This window comes from Podarcis tiliguerta, assembly GCF_965153285.1.
Source record: "Podarcis tiliguerta genome assembly, chromosome: 3".
Classification (NCBI taxonomy): domain Eukaryota; kingdom Metazoa; phylum Chordata; class Lepidosauria; order Squamata; family Lacertidae; genus Podarcis; species Podarcis tiliguerta.
Window position 1 is genome coordinate 62,154,411 of NC_139536.1, and position 16,420 is coordinate 62,170,830.

General features: G+C 40.1%; 1 protein-coding gene across 3 annotated transcripts in view; it reads right to left on the reverse strand.

Moving 5' to 3' along the window:
• Positions 1-2,725: 2,725 nt before the first annotated feature.
• The window catches only part of AKAP7 (A-kinase anchoring protein 7), a 75,845-nt gene continuing 62,150 nt past the window's right edge, over positions 2,726-16,420 (reverse strand). For 2 of the 3 annotated variants that reach the window (XM_083435079.1, XM_083435083.1), the window contains exon 8: positions 2,726-3,937. In XM_083435079.1, coding sequence (XP_083291205.1) covers positions 3,732-3,937 — 206 coding nt within the window. In that variant the 3' untranslated portion in view covers positions 2,726-3,731. The remainder of the gene's footprint in view (positions 3,938-16,420) is intronic. The other variant, XM_083435080.1, reaches the window with a different exon arrangement.

Sequence of the window (16,420 nt, forward strand, 5' to 3'; positions counted from 1 at the left end):
GAAAATGACCCAACTAAGCATTTGCATTATCTACAGGGTGCCATCTATATAACACTAAGAGTCACAATCATTGCTGTGTTGTGATCTAGTGTGGAAAGATAGAGCAATTCACAGAGTCAGGGTGGGGGGAAGGTGGCTAGGCAAAATGCTCTTAGCATGGGAAAGCTGCTGTTTATTCTGGTGTGCACTGAGGTTTTCAAGGCTGCATAGCATGAAATAAAGGGTTCCTTATTTGTGTGTGAGTTTACACTTGGTTATGCTTGTCACCAACTCACAGCATGAGTACAATAGAAGCATGCATTACTTTGGCAACCAATCTCTTTGTCTTGACACCTGACCTTGGTACTGTGCCAAAACCAGAATAGTTAAATGTTGCTAGATTGATTGATTGATTTACTCACCCACTCACTCACACCCAAACAGCTTTTTTTCTCTTTAAAATCTTGGCTATGTAATGTTGTGATGCTGCATGTTAAGAAATAAATGTAGGGGTTTTTTCCCCCCATTTCCCAGAGAATTCTACACAATTACATTTTTCCAATTTATCTGAAACACGCTCACCATCTGTCCCCACTAAACTAGTTTTGCTGTAGTAACATCCTGTCATATTCTCTCACTAACCTCTAGTTTACTGTCTTTAGTTGCTGTTGGAGACAGGCTTGCTGCAGGTACCCAGGGATAAACTTAGCATTTCCATTTTAGTACAGCAACGCAGACGGAATATACTGGATGTTGAAGTCTTAAAGGTATCAAGATACGATACACCCTGGTTTCACAGGCTTGTGGGTTTTCATTCTGGATAACCTTAGGCAGTATTCTTCTATCGTTCGGACAATGAAACTTTTATCATTTGTTTGGGGTTTTTTGTATGTATGCAGCTGGACAGAAATCACAGGAAATGTCGTGTAACCAGGCATCTCTCTGCATCAAGGATGGCATGAAGATTCTGAGATGGCTGCAGCTTGCTCAGAAGCCATCAGAATGCAAAGCAAAGTCAACAGACTGCCACACACCCAGTGTAAATCCCAGTCACCTGGTCAGTCTGGACCCTAAATCTGTTGCTCCAAACTTCCCTAATTTCATTGTGAATTGTGCCTTTCATTGTGCCTTGAATAACAATATTTAGAAGATGCAAGGATGAGCAACCAGCAACCAGAATGCACATTCAAAGTATGAATGACAAGAACAAAAGAAACATTATCTAAAGAGCTCTGCTTCCTTCCTTGACTACTTGGTTATGGAAGTGAGAGGAAGTGAGTTGGAGGGTCACTGGCTGTGGGCAGATAGTATTATTTAGCATGTATATATGGATCTATTTCAGAAGTATAATAATCAGAACAGATTTTCTTTGTCAACTATGGTAATTAGAATTAAAGATCGGTGTAGGTTGCTGAATCAAACTTGCCAGTGTTCAGAGTTGATAAAAATAATATTCAGATGTATCTAATTAATAAAACTATGAAGCTTAACACAGGACTTTTAAACACCTTCTCAAACTTAAGAGAACTGATTTGTACAGAAAAGCAGCCATTTTGTTCTTTGGGGGGGAAATTAAGCATACTTCATGAAGTGATTAGATAAAAGATCATTCTGTTTTGTGGCTTCACAATAAATATTGAGACTGCTTAAACAATCTTGTTTTGCATGTAAACAACAGCAGAAATTATATTTCAATATCTATACATATGATTTCAAATTCTGGCTTGTTAAAAAAGTAGACATTGCCAAAACAAATTGCCAGAACACATACATAAAAGGCAGTATAATATAAAATGATTTCCTTAGACAATTTAAAATCATTTTTAAAAATCTGTTGGTTTGGTTTAAAATGTGACTTTATGGCTATTGAAATGATCTATTAAAGAACAATGAATACTGGGCTTAAACCCAAAGACATATATGGAGAGGTGGCATAATAAGATGCTATGTACTTTTGAATCTTACTCATTTCTACAGAAGAACATATTTAACTGGTGATGACAATCTCTGGAACATTAAAGTACTTAATTTTGGCTGGGATATATCCTTTTTTCTTTCTTTTAGACCTCTGACATGCTGATTCCAGGTATCTGGTAGATGCAAATTGAATAGCATTGTCTATGCAGAACCAACACACAAGACGAGCCTAAGTCAATAAATAATAATAATGTTTTAGCTGTTTCTATTTTAGTTGTAAGCTACCTTAAGTTCAATCAGAGTAAAAGAAGGGATATAATAATCAATCCATGTGGGACCTTCTTTTTTGCTCCTCTCTCGTTTCTTTCCTGCAATAGTAATAATCCAGTTACTACTTCCCGCACTTCCAAATTTGTACTAAAACGCTGAAGCATGGCTAGTGCAAGAAGTTGCCACATATGCATATGCACTCAGCCACTGACTTGCTGTGCCAGCAGTAGGTGGGTAAGGATGGGCCTAAACATGTCACAAACCATGACATTGCCCAAGCAATGCTGGGACATAGTGCTGGATTTCCATTCACTTGTAAATATGCCAGAACAAATTGTAAAAATTAGGATGCCAGTTATGTACACTGTTACTGAAGAAAAACAATGCTTAGAATAGATTCCCCCTCCTCTTGGGATCACATAAAATGTAGGATCACTTAGAATTTCTCTCTCACACTGAAATATATGTATTCTAGAAACACGTGTTGCTGCAGCATATACTCTTTTTGATATAGTTTTATACAGACTGCTGCCCCACCTCTCAAACAAAACAACGCAAATTTGGTAAACAAATGCTATTCATTTTAAAAATGAAGTTGTAGGGTTTCACAAAACAGTAATTTATAGTTAAGAGACTGAAGGTGCAGGATTGGTGAAACTGTCCCAGATGCTGCCACTGACAAGTCCTTTTCCAAGCAGTTCCTTGTGCATTTTCATACGAATCTCTGGACTTGACAAAAGCGCCTTTATCTGATTCAGTTTGGACAACAGGGCCAACAGTTCTCTGTGCAAGGCTTCCTTTATTACATCTGCTTCATGGCTCTTCCCTAGAGAGGAGGAAAATGATACATTTTTGCATATGAGTAATTGTTGCCTAAAATGTTATGGAACGAATAAAAAGAGATGCCATCGACTGGGGGGGGGGGAAACAAGTTTGCCCTTATGAATCTTTTAAATATATAAAAAATGTTATGTTTAGTCAAAAATATAATTTAAGGGTGCAAATGTTACTTAGAAATGAAGCATAGTGATACAATATTCATGAACAATTCCCATTCTATTGGGTAACAGTAGCTATGATTAATGTTAGTAATGACAATTTCATTCAACAAAATGTCTTCTTTTGTACTTCAAGTAAACAGTTGTCCAGTTCTGCAAAACAAAAATTAATGGCATTGTTTCCAGTTTGGCTAGCCCATCTTCCATTGGCCATTTGTTTTGTATCCACAGGTCACACAAAGAAAGCAGTGGAGATTCATATATTTTTTCTACAGCTGAGAACACAACGAAGCTGGCACTTTAGTAGTCAGATCTCTTCATCCTTCTGGCCCTCTCTCTCTTGCCATCTTTCCCATCATTCAGTAGTTTGTTTTTTATTCTTATCAGCCTTGATATTTGTTATCATGAAGCTCTGTAAATTAGCATCCCTCTGTTCAGATGAGGTGCCTGATAACAATCACAAATCCCAACTCAAGTCAGCCAGGATAGCTCGGCAGAGCTGATCCAGGGAGCAGAGTCGTGGGTATTTGTAGCTGGATCATGCCTTCTTGGCCTCCTTCAAAGCACTCATTTTCTATTGTCATTCTCACTTTCCTTGCAATTGCCAATGGCTGCTTCCTCAGTTTTCACTGGGCTTTCAAAATCAGTCAGTCTGTTTTTGTTTTGGGTTTCTTCTAGGTACTGCTGCACCGCCTTGAGGACTGCATTCTCCACCAGCCTTTTGCTGAGGCTCAGCAATTCTGCATCATCTGGCTCTGCCCCTTTCTTTTCACCTACACACCACAACAGACAAAAATCAGTAAACCTGTGCAGGTGGGGAAACGGCATGTAGTACACATCTATTGGGACTAGCTGCTCAGCCTCACCTAGTTGTGATGTGCAAGCTCACCCAAAGCCATCTGAATGTCTCTGTTTAGTTTCAACTCCAGGAAGTCCCTCTAAATGGAAGCATAAAGAGGCTGCTTTCTCTCCTTTGTTTTTCTGTGCCCTGACCTTTCATGAATCTTAGTTGTTTTGTTGGCCTGTTTTGCTCTTAGATTCCTCCCAGTTCCAAATGCTATCCAAATCCCAGTTTACTCCTTGACAATCACTTTGAAACAGCAGCACATAAAAGTATAAATCTTGGTGTGGTGAATAATCTGGGAACAGTTGATGCTGCACTATTGCTGAAGGTAAGTCGGTGTGGCCCTGATCAGTACCCCATAAAGAAACTATAATAAATACTTTTAAAAACCCACGGCCAGCAAAATCTGCTAATGTTCTAGTGTGAATACATTTCTACAAATAATATATAAACTGAACTGGCAACTAAAAATCCCAGAGCTCTTATCAGATATTTATATTTCTTTCATATTAAATCCATAAATCAATGACATAATACATAAAACACCCTATTAGCTACTTTCCAATATTTATTTTCTCACCAAACTGTATCTCACACATTAAAAAATTAAGAAGTCTGTTGAGCACGGTGAATTCAAACTTGGCTATGAAACTAACAATACCGTCTGTGTATTTATGTTTTTCATTTTAAAAGGGGACATTTGTTTTGCTTTTTGATTGCTGTATTGCTAATGGGTTCAAAATCTCAGTTAAATGCATCTATTGTGGAGGACCACTGACTGCCTCTCTAAACCCTGGAGTGAGAGACAGAGGAAACAGAGTGCAATATGGCAACTGCAAGGTATATAAAAGGATGCTACAAAAGACTAAAGGACAGAACAAACTTTGTTTCCATTGTGCATTTCTTATTACAACAATCTGAACTCAAAATGACTGCTTCCCTAGGTTTCAATTCTCTAGCGTTCCCTAAAACAGATTTCTTGTGTCACCTACACTTTGGTTTCTGCTGTCCTTACAAGGGGTTATAGCCAATGCTATCCTTCCATTCATGAAAGGTTCTTGGATCCTGCAGAGGCTTCCATGATCAGAACAGGAATAGAGCCAATTTTCACACATTCCCCCTTTTCTCCTTTGTGCAGCCTCACATGCTGCCTGCTATGCTGTTCTACAGGGTCCCTCTACCCTCTGGAGCAGAGCTGAGATATATGAGTTCCAAGAACTGTTGGAGAAAGGGGAATCAATGAAATAGCTCTCCTCTTTCCTATTATTACACCTGGAGCTGGATCAGAGACCCTTCTGTGAATACAAGGACATTGTTAAAATACACCCCAAGAAGTTCATGTACAGCCACTGGAGAGTGTGCTATATTCCTCTGATTAGACAGAGCAACTATCAATAGTAAAGTGATGCCGCAGCAAGAGAAATGGGTACTGGTAGAGCAAGATGAGGACAGTACAGCATGAGTTTGTGAAGAACAGTTAATTTTGCCAGAGCCAGCACTTGCCCCACACGAATTGTTGAATGCCAGATTCCATGGTTAATACATGGAAGGATTATCAACTGTAAATATAAGTTTTAATGTATGAACAAGGCTTTAAGGGTACTGGCTTTCTGGTATATCATTAGCTTTGGAGTGTTTGCCACAGTTCTTTAAAACTACGGCAATATAAGCCAAGTTAGTAGCAAGCAGGTCCCAACTTAATATGCATTCACTCAATTCCAACATTATGCTTCTGGTTGGTAAACATAATATGCATGTTTTTACCCCCAAAATCAAGATGCTTATTATTAGGCAAAATAGAAAAATAATATTGTTTGAAAGGCAACAAGATGGATGCCTTTTAGCTGGACAGATTTAAAGAGATGCATATTATTATTATTATTATTATTATTATTATTATTATTATTATTTACTTAGCTTTCAGCATAATTTCTTGGGATTATTCAAAAACATGAATTGTTTTCTGGCTTGTTTTGTTTATGTATTCATTTAGCAGCCTTTTAATGTGTTAAGTATGCATACAGGTGCACACAGACAATTAGCAGCAAATAATAATACATAAAAAGCCATGCAGCTGCTTCATACATTTATTCAAAGAACTCATCTCAAATATCTAATGTATACACTCTCTTTATTACAAAAACAGTTTCTTAAAAGTGAAGCTCTTGGACAAAGCCAGAAAATTCTTCAAGAGCCTTCGCTCAATTTTTTCCAGCAAGCTTTATAATGGCTTGATCATTTATTCATTATTATTAAATTTCTATACTGCCCTAACTAGATAATATAATCACAAAAACAATACCGCTCTCAGTTTAAAAGGCCATAGACTAATCAGACAAAGGCCTGTATATAGAGGAACATTTCCCCCTGGTGCCTATTAAGAACTGACAATCCATCCTGCCCCATAGAAACAGTAGAATCTAAAACTTTGCTCAAGTTTGAAACTTTACTCCAGTTCAAAATAAGCATGGCAAGCCAGGCCGACCTTTGCAACAGCATCTTCTCCTAGTCATTGTGTGTTCTTTTGTGTCTTTGTGTGCAAAAGCCATATAAAGTTATCTCATTGTGATATAACAATATATACCCCAGGGCACATGATACCACAGAATTGTAAAGTTCAAAACCAGAAAGGACAAGACATATGTAGCCTGTAGTCTGTCAACATTTTGAAGAAGAGTCTTGCTGTTAAAACATTGCTATGACTCATCCTAGAACAGTAAGCTCAGCTATGCTGTTTTGTGAAACATCAAAAAGTCAGCTTAATTTACTATCATTCTCCCCTCCCATTTTTTCCTTCATTAGGAGCATGTCTGCACCAGCAAATTTTCATCTTATTTTACTAGAAAATATATTAAAGTGGCATATGCACTCTAGTCCTGCATCCTGTCATTGCTAGGTTTTGTTGTAATGAAGTTAGAAATTTAAAAAGGTACATTCACAAGCAATTCTAAAATTCTATGATAGTTTTTTGTTTATTTGTTCATTTTAAATCTGATCAGACAGGAACAGAAGTAGTCTATGTCCATGATGGGTGTGCAGTAATTATATGAATTGCTCTACGCAATGAAACAGGTAAGAAAACAATGGGAAATTTTACAATTGTCACAGAAGGCATAGCATTAGTGAGCCCACAGTCCACTAGATACACATTCTGCCAATGCAATCTATCCCTTTTTTAGAGGAAGCTGGCCATGTTGACAGGAACATCATACAAAGCCTTCCATGTGCAGTAAGCAAGACATGCAGCCTCCTGTACTCAACTTTATGTGGTTGAAATAAAAAAAAAAAATTAAAAAATTGTCCAGTAACACCTTAAAGGTAAAGGGATCCCTGACCATTAGGTCCAGTCGTGACTGACTTTGGGGTTGCGGCACTCATCTTGCTTTATTGGCCGAGGGAGCCAGCGTACAGCTTCCGGGTCATGTGGCCAGCATGACTAAGCCACTTCTGGCAAACCAGAGCAGCACAAGGAAATGCTGTTTACCTTCCCGCCAGAGCGGTACCTATTTATCTACTTGCACTTTGACATGCTTTTGAACTGCTAGGTTGGCAGGAAGTAGCACCTTAGAGACCAACTATGTTTGTTCTGGGTATAAGCTTTTGCGTGCATGCACACTTCTTCTCGAAAGCTTATACCCAGAACAAACTTAGTTGGTCTCTAAGGTGCTGCTGGACAATTTTTTTCATTTATTTTGACTGCGTCAGACCAACACGGCTACCTACCTGAACCAACTTTATGTAGTAGAGCATGTAATTTGTGTGTAAATTGACCCCAAGGTAAGAAAACAACATGAGTTTTCTTGATATTTTACTGTATATCAGCATATTGTTCTATTCACCATGTGTTAGCCAAAGGTTCAAAATGGGTTTCCTACAATCCAAACAAACATACACAGTATATGTGACCATCTGAAAAGAAAGGGAAAAAAAGAATACTATGATCTGATGAAGACTATCTCCCCATGGAAAGATTATGGCAGCTGGACTTAGGAGAAAGCATACCACAAAAACTCAATCATGATTTGATTAATAAAACTCAAAATTTCCTGTTTGTTTGAGCCCTCTAATGCCTTTTCACCAAGTTGGCTTGAATCTACATCCTTTGCAGAGGAGTTCAGCACAATATGAGGAAGCAAATATAATAAAACTCCAAGCGAGGAATGAATTACAACAACGAACTGGAGAAATGAGCTTGGTGATCGTTCTTTCTTTGCCTTGCAACTCTGCTGATATTTAAGCAAAGCAAATAGCCACACTGACAGAAGAGTCTCCCTATTTAAATTTGTAAATGCAACAAAAGTAATTGGTAATGTAGTACCAAGAACATGAGTTTAGAGCCCAGCCGATCCAGAATTCTCTGCATTATCAGATGAAAATAGCAGCCTGAACCTAAAATGAGTATGGCAAGCATCTTTTGTTAGTGATTGGTCAGAATGAGACCCCCCCCCAAGGTGCTAACTAATAATACAAACAGCATATTGGAGAGACTATGGCATTAAAATGCAGAGGATCCACATGATCAGTCACTGTGCAGGAGGTGGGATGACAATGTGCCATGCTCTTGGCTGTGCTGGTGCTGCTGTTTGCTGGAATTGGGATGGAGTGGGGCAGTGTGACAGTGCAGGTAGGGGAAGCCCTGGGTTGAGGTAGTGATGAGCTCAGATGCACTGGGTAGGAGGACAGCGCAGCAACAGTGCCCCACCTCATGCGCCACAACTGTGTGCGCATGTGTATTCTTTTTAATTTGTGAAGGAACTAAAAAAACCTTCTCCCAATAAACATCAACCATTTGCCAGCTCTAGGCATGAAGGAAGGAGTCATATGAATAACAGTGCAGTTGATGAAGTAAAAGTGAAACTAGTCACTGCATTAGAAGGGAAGCAACATCCATTAAAACATCATTTTTACTTCCTGGCCAGAATTTTACTTGATTTCAACATCAGTGTTTAGTCTTGATAACCAGGAACAAAAGAGAGAGGGCTCCGTCCTGTATAGCAACGTGGTAAAGGGAATTTCAATGGACACAAGCTTTTCCTAGGGCAAAGGTTGCTGCACTACAACTGCCATCATCCCTGGCCACTGGCCATGCTGGCTGGGGCTGATGGGAATTGGAGTCTTGCAGCATCTGAAGGGCTAGAGGTCAACCACTCCTGCCCTAGAGGGATGAGGAAACCTGCACCTGTTGACACTCCAGCTTCTAAACATTCATTAACAGTACAGGAACTCTAGATTCTTTTGTGTTCAGTCATAGGCATTGCAGTCCTATAAATCCCACAGAGAACAACATGGGTTATCACAAAGAAAGTGAGCTTCAGACTGTTGCCACCTCAGCTTCTCTCTCTGGGCCTAGTTGCCCTGAGACTGCAGAACTGAAAGGAAGCGCAGTCTGGCTCCATCCATCAGCCAGCGGATCAAGGGCTGATGTGTTGTGTGCATTTTTAAAGGAAGAAAGGCCCACATGTCCAGACCAGGTGATACTGTTGAGGATATATAACTGTGAGAACTGGTTTTTGAATTTGCTTGCTTTTATCTTCCCTCCCCATTCCTTTTCCCTTTTGTATCATATCTATTTGATGGTAAGTCTGGAGGCAAGCGCAATCTTTATCTTGCCATCTCTGCACAGCATCTAGAAAGTTTTAAGTGCATTATAAGTGAATAGTAATAATAAGATTACTCTACCTATGTCCTCGTTCTTACACTTGTCTTGATCACCTAGTGAAGAAACAGTCCTAGGGTGGGATATTAAACAGACAAAATTTGCAAACCTATTATGTCTCAAACAGCCTTGGAAATAGATGTTCCCACAAAGAGGATTCTTGCCCAGAAAATACGTATGCAAAGAGCCTATTTTCCTTTTCTATCTAATTGCAGTGGAATGGCCTTTTGTATACAGTGATAAGGGGAAATAATGAATGAAAACCTTGAGAGATACAATAACTTGCGGGGGGGGGGGGGACTTCCATAGCAGTTTAAAAAAACCAGAAACACATCACACTCATATAACGGCCTTGAAATGCTTATAAATCATAAACAGGTTAAATGTTTTAAATAGACAGTAGAAAAACAACATAGTAGGATTTAAAGAATTCTATGCACCATAACGGTTGGAATAATCCCTTTTTCTGTCTGCACTTTTCTTTCTCTTCTATTTTCTCAAGCTATATTAGCATACAAAATGGCACTGCCACACTCCATCTACTACCCACCTTCAACAGTTTGTCACCTTTGGCCATAAAGAACTCCAGTTTCTAGCATTAAAGGAAACACTACTGCAAAACACATGCCAAGAGTCAGTATAAGAAAAGCTACATGACTGGACCAGACCAAAGGTCCATCTAACTGGACACTCGTAGCATGATGGAGATAGTAATGTACTGTTGTTTCTCTCCCCCATGGCCATATACCCCAAACTGAGACTGAAAGTAGAGCAGCCCTTTGCCAGGATGGTGCCCTCCAGACGTTTTGGACTACAATTACCATTAGCTCCAGCTAGCTACATGGAGGCACCAGGATGGTGAAGACTTATACAGAAGACCCATTGTTGACTATCATGTCTCTCAACCATGACAGGCCTATTGTCCCTCAATTTGCTAATCCTTTTTTAAAGGCATCTATTGTATTGGCCCTCACAATACTGAACATAATCAATTCTAATGCTTTCTAAGGAGTGAGAATAGTGTTGCTTGATTATTCTTCCTACACAATTCATAGTTGTATTCAGTTATAACTCTCCCACAGTTACAAAGCCCCAACAACTTCTTGTCTACTTGTATGTTTATCTTACATTTTCATACCACCCTTCATTGATGAGGCTCAAGGTTGGTGTATATCAGTAAAAATCATATAAAAACAATCCAATGAAATACAACTCATATATAATAAAAAGAACTGCACAACTCTAAGACACAGCAGGAAAGGCTGCATTATCATTTCTCACTTCCATACAAATCCAACTGTGGGATATCAACTAACAATTCTTCACCCTAACCTTTCTTCAAAAGCCTGCTGGAAGAGATATATCTTAACCTATTTCCTAAAATAATATAATTAAGAGTGCATGTAGACCTCAGTGGGGATGGAATTCTACAGGCATGGGCCCACCACTGAAAAGGTCCATCTCATTAGATATACATAAGGGTATTATATTTGCCATAGTCTGTTTATTGCTTCCTCCCCTGCCTCCTTGTTGTGGTATATTAAGCAGATGTTTTCAGTAGAGATTTCATCTGTATATATTGTGAAGGTAAGATATATATATATATACATTTACCGCAACATGCATCACTTTCTGAATATTGAATATATTGATAGAATATATTGAATATAGTCTACATTTCTATAGCCTTGTCAACCAGTTCAAAAAATTCTTTTCACTTTCTGTATGTCGACTTGGGTTCTTGCTACCTGAGTCTTCACCTGTGACTCCAGGTTGGTTATGAATAAGTTCAAAAGCACCAGTTTTACTACAGATTCTTTTCAAGATCACACTGTATTCCATTGCCTTCTTTCACCTGTAGATAATTTAATAGCAATGAAAAGGTTTTGTTTATGAATAGAAGATAAAAAGAATTGTTTTTGTGTGTGCATACTGCTGACAAGCGAGGACACGGGTGGCGCTGTGGGTAAAACCTCAGCGCCTAGGACTTGCCGATTGCATGGTCGGCGGTTCGAATCCCCGCGGCAGGGTGAGCTCCCGTCTTTCGGTCCCAGCTCCTGCCCACCTAGCAGTTCGAAAGCACTATTAAGTGCAAGTAGATAAATAGGTACCGCTTTATAGCGGGAAGGTAAACGGTGTTTCCGTGTGCTGCGCTGGTGCCGGCTCGCCAGAGCAGCTTCGTCACGCTGGCCACGTGACCCGGAAGTGTCTCCAGACAGCGCTGGCCCCCGGCCTCTTAAGTGAGATGGGCGCACAACCCTAGAGTCGGACTCGACTGGCCCGTACGGGCAGGGGTACCTTTACCTTTACCTTTTACTGCTGACAAGCATTCTTACAAGTCTATACTTACATATAGCTAACCACAAAAAATTATTTCCACACTGAGACAATTTACTTGTTATGGTAAATTACTAGCAATAAAGCCTTTGATATACATTTCCATCTACCATTTTCACAAGGGCACTTAAATGGAATACAGAAACTTGACAAACTAAAGAAAAGCCATTTCCCTGATGACACTTTGTTGGTTAGGAATACAACAAAACACTGCAGTCTTGCAAATACATTTTCAGCAAATTGCTGCCTACCTCTTCATTCATTCATTTACTCCATACTTCTCCCATGGCTTTCTCAGCTCCCCAGCATATGCCCTCTCAATCAGGAAAAGGCAGCACTGAGTTATGGTACCACCAGACCCTTCTCTCTTTCCTGCTATTAAGAGAGAAATGGAGAACTGGGGCACTTCACTTCTGCAGGTAAAACACGGCAAGGAGAAAGCTGGGCATGCATGCAATGGCTATGGTGCTTCATTGTGACACTCCTGGGTTATAATGCCTGCTCTTTCTGCACACTTCCTGTGACCGGTGTCCGGAGGAGCTCTGATTAGCAGGTGACATCACACATAGTCAAACAAGAATACAACAGTGGATAGACCTTTATATTTCCCCACAATGCAACAGAAGCTGAATTGTTATTCAACAATCTTCACAAACCAGTATATATGCTGAGGCTGAACCAGAACAAAATCTGATGTCAGGTTCAGAATGATGGGTGCACGTGCACTAAGGAAATGGCCTCCTGAGCGCCTGCTTACTTCATGGAATATTCTCCCTTCTCTTCCCCCGTTTTGGAAATTTCCCCCACCCCCCAGAGCCAATGTGGAGGAGAGCCCCATTGTACTAACAGGACTCACTGTTCTGGCTCCTGCTAGCTTAAGTTTATTAAGTCATGCTCGGTCTTAAAATGTCATTTCCCTTGTGCTCCTCCTCTATTTATTTCCCTTACCCCCTTTCCATCCCAATGTCCTCTACTAATTCTAGACTTTTCTTAGTATATGTAGCCAAGCTTAGGATGACATACCACAATGGTACTAGCCTCCTTATCAGATATGCAAGTCAGCATCATAATTTGGCCATTTAAATTCCCCCCTTCCCATGTGAACCAGCTGATTAGTTGAAGTGTGCCAAGCTGTGCTATGCTATTTCTTCCAGTACACTTTGCCCCTTGATTACTCCAGGACAGTGGCAAATTGCATGGCTGGAACACTGTGATGGAGTACATATTCAGATCCGTCAGAGATATAAATTTGCAGAAGTCTCTGTACCTTCCTCCTTACAGACACTTGCATACACTTTAGCTTTCACTCTCATGTATTTATAGCACCAGCCCCAGTTAATGGGGCACTGGACATATCAAAGTTCTGTTGTGATAGGTTTGCTAGGCACTGTGAGAACAAAATTGCTTGTCTTTATGCTGATCTTGATGCCAGTGTCTGGGGAGGTGTTCTTATTAAATTATGCAGGGTCAGTTCCAGTTATGAAGGTCTGAGGAGGTGGGCAAGGTGCTTGTGGCTCTCCATCCCACAACTTGACACCTGCTCATCTTTGCTTCTTGTGTAAATTGGGAGTGGGGGTGGGGCAGACTGGGCGGATCCAGGGAGAGTGTGACCATGTTGCTCCTGCTGGATCTATCAATGCCTTTTGTTACCGTTGATCATGGTATCTTTGTGGACTATAATGTGAGCTGGAGGTTGGAGACACAGTTCTGTAAGTGGTTCTGCTCCTACTGGTCTCAGAAAATAGCACTGGGAGAAATATGTGTCCACACCCTGGCAGTTGCAAGGTGCTGCAAGACACTGTTTTATTTCCAGTGCTAATTAACATCCGTATGAAACTGTTGGAGCATCATCAGGAGATCTGAGGCACAGTGTCAACAGTATGCTGATGACACCCACCTCTATTTCTCCATTAAACATGACTCAGGAGAGGCCGTGTACAAGCTGAACCAGTGCCTGGACTTACTGGTGATGGCCAATAAATTGAAGCTAAGTGGACCTGCAGAAAGTACACACACTCCCACTGTAAATGCCTTACCATTCAAGAGTATTTTCATTATTCACAACATAGGTCAAGTGAAACTCATACTTGTTGCACATGGCAAGCGTGTAACTGGATCGGCATGAGTGGCCTTGCTAGCCAACATGGTGCCCGCAAAAGCTGTTGAACTACAACTCCCATCATTTCTGGCTATTGGTTGTGCTTGCTGGGGCTGATGGTATGTTAGTTCCATAACGTCTGGAAGGCACTGTGTTTGCTAGCCTTGTAGCAGACCATTATCTGCTGTGAGTGTGCAGAGTTGGCTTGGGGGTGGGGTCATACCTTATTGTAAATTGCCTCATGATGGGCAACTGCTTTATCATATAAAATTGTCTATAGAATTGTATCCAGACATTGTCTATAGAATTGTCCAGACATTTATATTATATTATATTATATTATATTATTAATGCACTATTTCCCAAATGCTTTATAACTCGGCTAATTAATATTTGCTGCCACATGCCAAAATTCCCCCCTCTCCAAGACGACCTCCCTGTCTTCTTTCACAAAATTTGCCTTCAGTGACGTTTTCTCCTCAGCCTTTCATCAACCTGCCTAACTGTTAATTCCAAGGCTCAGTTGTCAATTTTGCCATTTGGCCTGGAATAAGGCACGGCTTTTTATAGTTCATTTGGTTCTGTGACCTCTTGGTCTCTGCTTTCAAGAGGCTGCTACAAAAAGCAAGCAGAAATAGCCTGTGGTTCTTACCCAAGCCACCCTGAGGACCCCACTGGTTGTTCCACCTGCCAGTTCCATAAGCATATACCAGAACCTTTCCTGGCTTTCATTTCTGATTAATTTCATTTCTGATTAACTTAACTCTGGTGATTGTATATTGACCACCCTTGTCGAGGTGCTAAACCTGTGTCTGGCGTGTACTACTTAGGCTGCAGGTGATGGCTTTAAGGGTTTAATGTTCTTCCATTGAAAAAGTCCCTGTATACAGAAAACAATGTGCCAATGAGTAAACCTAGGGTTGATTTCTACCAGACATGCTAGATTTTTATAGGCAAGGTTCTATATGGCAGAAAGCATCCAATCATGTTGAACCTCCACCTGCAGTCTGAGGTGGTACTTTTACAAGTGTGCTACCTTACTGAGTTGGACAACTCTCTTCTTTGTTCTGTGTCTGAGCTTACTTTGCCTTCTTCCTGTATACATATTATGGCCCAGAAGTGGTCATCCAGGGGTGGGGAACTCTTATCCCTCCATACGTTGCTGGACTACAACTCCCTTCATCCCTGACAACTGGACATGATGGGTGGAGCTGATGGGAGATGGGAGTCCAACAACATCTCCTCTAAATCTAATAAATACAGCTAACAATCTAAACTGTGTGATAAAGTTTGATTTTGCAAATACTGCATTCAACAGTATTCATATACTACATAGTTTTAATGACTGAGGGGGGTGGCAGAGAAAAGCTAGAAGGGGAGTTTGAATGTGTCTCTGGCTCCTTTTGAAATATACTGGATATAAAAGCTGGAAGTTACATTTCTCATCACAAAACAAGGAGTATAATGTTACTCCCTGGCTTTGCCTATTATGTAAAATATAGAAATGATGTAACCAAATATCCCTTTTAATCCACATCTTTCTGTAGTGAAAGTATTGTATTTACGGTAAGTAATCATGTACCACACAGCCTTCGGAACAGTTACCCTTTTCCTAGGGAGCTAATAAGGTAATAAGCATCAACAACAAAGCCTCTGCCCACTGCATCATGATATCCTAACAGCTTGTTAGGTCAGCTTGGTATCACTGAGGAGAATATTTTCTTCATTGGCCAAATTATTCCCACTGGATAATTTTCTTGCACAATATGCTATTTGCTTAGAACATGATATGTCACCCAATCTTGTCTTCATATTACTCTTTTGTGATGCCAAGGTTTGGGTTCAGACTTAGTCATGTTTAGGGAGGACCCACTGAAATCAACAGAACTTATGTCAGTCATGACTAACTTGAGTCCCATTTATTTCAGTGGGTGTAACTCTAAACATGACTATGTCTACATCTAACCCAATGTTTTGTACGCTCAACCCATTCTCAACTTTCTCCATCCAACCTAACTTCAATCCAGCTGTTATCCTACACCCAAACATTGAACTTCTGGACAACCTGTTTGCATTCTCCAACTCCTTCCCCCGCCCTCAACTCAAGCCAAAATGCTCACAATCTGGTTTCTTATGGGTGTGCTGTTATACAGAAGCTTGTGAAATAATTTGAAATATATTGTACAATCTTTTATTCCACATTAACATTGTCTTTTTTGCATTAAAAAATGTTAATCTATAATTAGGAGAAAGATATTTAAGTGGCTACCTTATGGGACTACACATCTAATATTATGGGTCAGCTAACAGAGGTTTATTTC